A 2,013-nucleotide genomic window follows, 5' to 3' on the forward strand; every position below is an offset into this window, starting at 1 on the left:
GTCGGCAGCTTCTTTCTTCGCCCGTGAAAGGGACGACCCGACTGCGATGGAGAACCTCCAGTGGGCCGCTGTGGACTGGGCGTCCAATGCCACCGGCAACGATCAGGCCCTCTTCGGTACCCAACGCTATCTGATGCTCACTAGGTGTCGCCGCATACCCGCAAGCAAGGTGACTCACCGCCGATACAGGAGCGGCTCAAGCCGGGGGCTTTCTCACGGGACCACCCGGGGATGGGCCGACGTCGCTCGTGAGCCGAGGGAGCAAGATCAATTCAATGCTGGCGGCGAACACGACAAGAGAATCGGCCGACGGGGTCGGCCGAGCGAGGATTACAGAACTCGAGCCCACCGAATCCAACGGCGGTGCTGATATCGGCATTGACCTTCTCTCCTTTCCGTCGCCACTCCCGTCTCCGCTAGGTACGGCATACCGTCCTCTCCGCACATGCACGTTGGCACATCGGACGAGAAGCTGACGGTGGTGCTCGGCAGCATCGGGCGTGGCATCGGGAGACTTTTCGTGGTTGCTTCAGGAGAACCCCCCGTTCGGCAACGAACGAGGCCGGCCAAGTCTTGGCCTCAACCCAAAGCCCAACCCCAACACGAAGTGGTAGCGCCAAGCTGTAACAATTATTAATTTATTTTCTTTTTTTTTTGACCGCCTCCTTAATAATTGGCCGCACCGAAGAAACGTGCCTGCAGAAAAATAATCGATTGCGCCTCCTTGGACATCCATTACATCAATCAAACATGAGGAGAGTTTCTAGCGTCGGTCTCAGGACTAGTGCCTTTGAGCTGAGGACCTCGGCTGTCCAGACTGCCAGGACATTCGAGAGGTGAGGCTTTTATTATACCTTGGAGGCGAGTGCACCGACATTCGAATTGACCATTTATTCGCCCCTCGCAGGAATGAGCTCGGCCCCGTGGGCGTGCGTCACTACCCCGGCAACTTGAAGGAGTGTAAGTTCACGATTCTTCTCTTCGGCTCTTTACTGGCCACAATGGTTCGAAATGGGAGCTAATTACCCCCCCCCCCAACAATCAGTGAGGCTCAGGCTGGTGGCCATCAAGAACATCAAGAAGATCACTTCGACCATGAAGATGATTGCCGCGGCCAAGCTCAACAAGGCCCAGGCTGTGCTCTTCAAGACCCGCCCCTACTCGGAATCGAGCCAGCGCTTCATTCAGGAGTTCTTCCCTTCACCTCAGGAGGGTGAGCCCAACCCCGCCGAGGAGGCCTCCGCCGGCAAGCACCTCATCGTGGCCGTGACGTCCGATCGTGGTCTCTGCGGTGGTGTCAACTCGTCGATCATCAAGGCCAGCGCGGCCGTGCTGCGTAATCACCCCGAGAACACCCAGCTCTTCCTCGTCGGCGAGAAGTCCAAGGCCGCCCTCCAGCGTGAGTACGCCAATGCCATCGTCTACGCCGTGAGCGAGGTGGGCGCCAACAAGAAGACCTCCTTCACCGAGGTGGCCCAGGTGGCTGAGCTCATCGCGCGCCAGCCGGCCGACAATGTGACCCTCCTCTACAACCACTTCAACTCGGTGCTCTCCTTCACCACGACCAGGAAGGTGTTCCCCTCTCCCAAGACCTTCGTCGAGGCCGAGCGCAAATTCTCCGCCTACGAGTTCGAGGGCAGCCACGAGGAAATCCTGGCCGATTACTGGCAATTCAGCGTCGCATCGCAGCTGTACAGCGCCATCACCGAGTCGCAGACGGCCGAGGTCGGCCACCCGTATGACGTCGATGGACAATGCCACCAAGAACGCCTCCGAGGTCCTCAACAAGCTCACCATCAAGTACAACAGAACTAGGCAGGCTGCCATTACCACCGAATTGACTGAAATCGTGTCCGGTGCCGCTGCCATCGAGGAGGCCTCCTCCTAAAATCTCGACACGAGGTATGCTGCAACCCCCCCCTCTTCCTCCCAAATCTCCATCCAATACTTCCTGCAGTCGCCTGTCCTAACTTGCTCTGTTCTTTTCCTTCCTTCCCAGGATGACTGTTCTCT

At 58.0% G+C, this 2,013-nt stretch overlaps 1 protein-coding gene across 1 annotated transcript; it reads left to right on the top strand.

Moving 5' to 3' along the window:
- Positions 1-750: 750 nt before the first annotated feature.
- ACA1_314000 (ATP synthase F1, gamma subunit) lies at positions 751-1,815 on the top strand (the record flags this gene model as incomplete). Its single annotated transcript, XM_004333967.1, has 3 exons — positions 751-836; positions 908-964; positions 1,056-1,815. 3 exons carry the CDS (start codon positions 751-753, stop codon positions 1,813-1,815), a joined length of 903 nt encoding a protein of 300 aa, XP_004334015.1.
- Between the last annotated feature and the right edge of the window lie 198 nt (positions 1,816-2,013).

Source organism: Acanthamoeba castellanii, assembly GCF_000313135.1.
Source record: "Acanthamoeba castellanii str. Neff unplaced genomic scaffold scf7180000083842, whole genome shotgun sequence".
NCBI lineage: Eukaryota > Discosea > Longamoebia > Acanthamoebidae > Acanthamoeba > Acanthamoeba castellanii.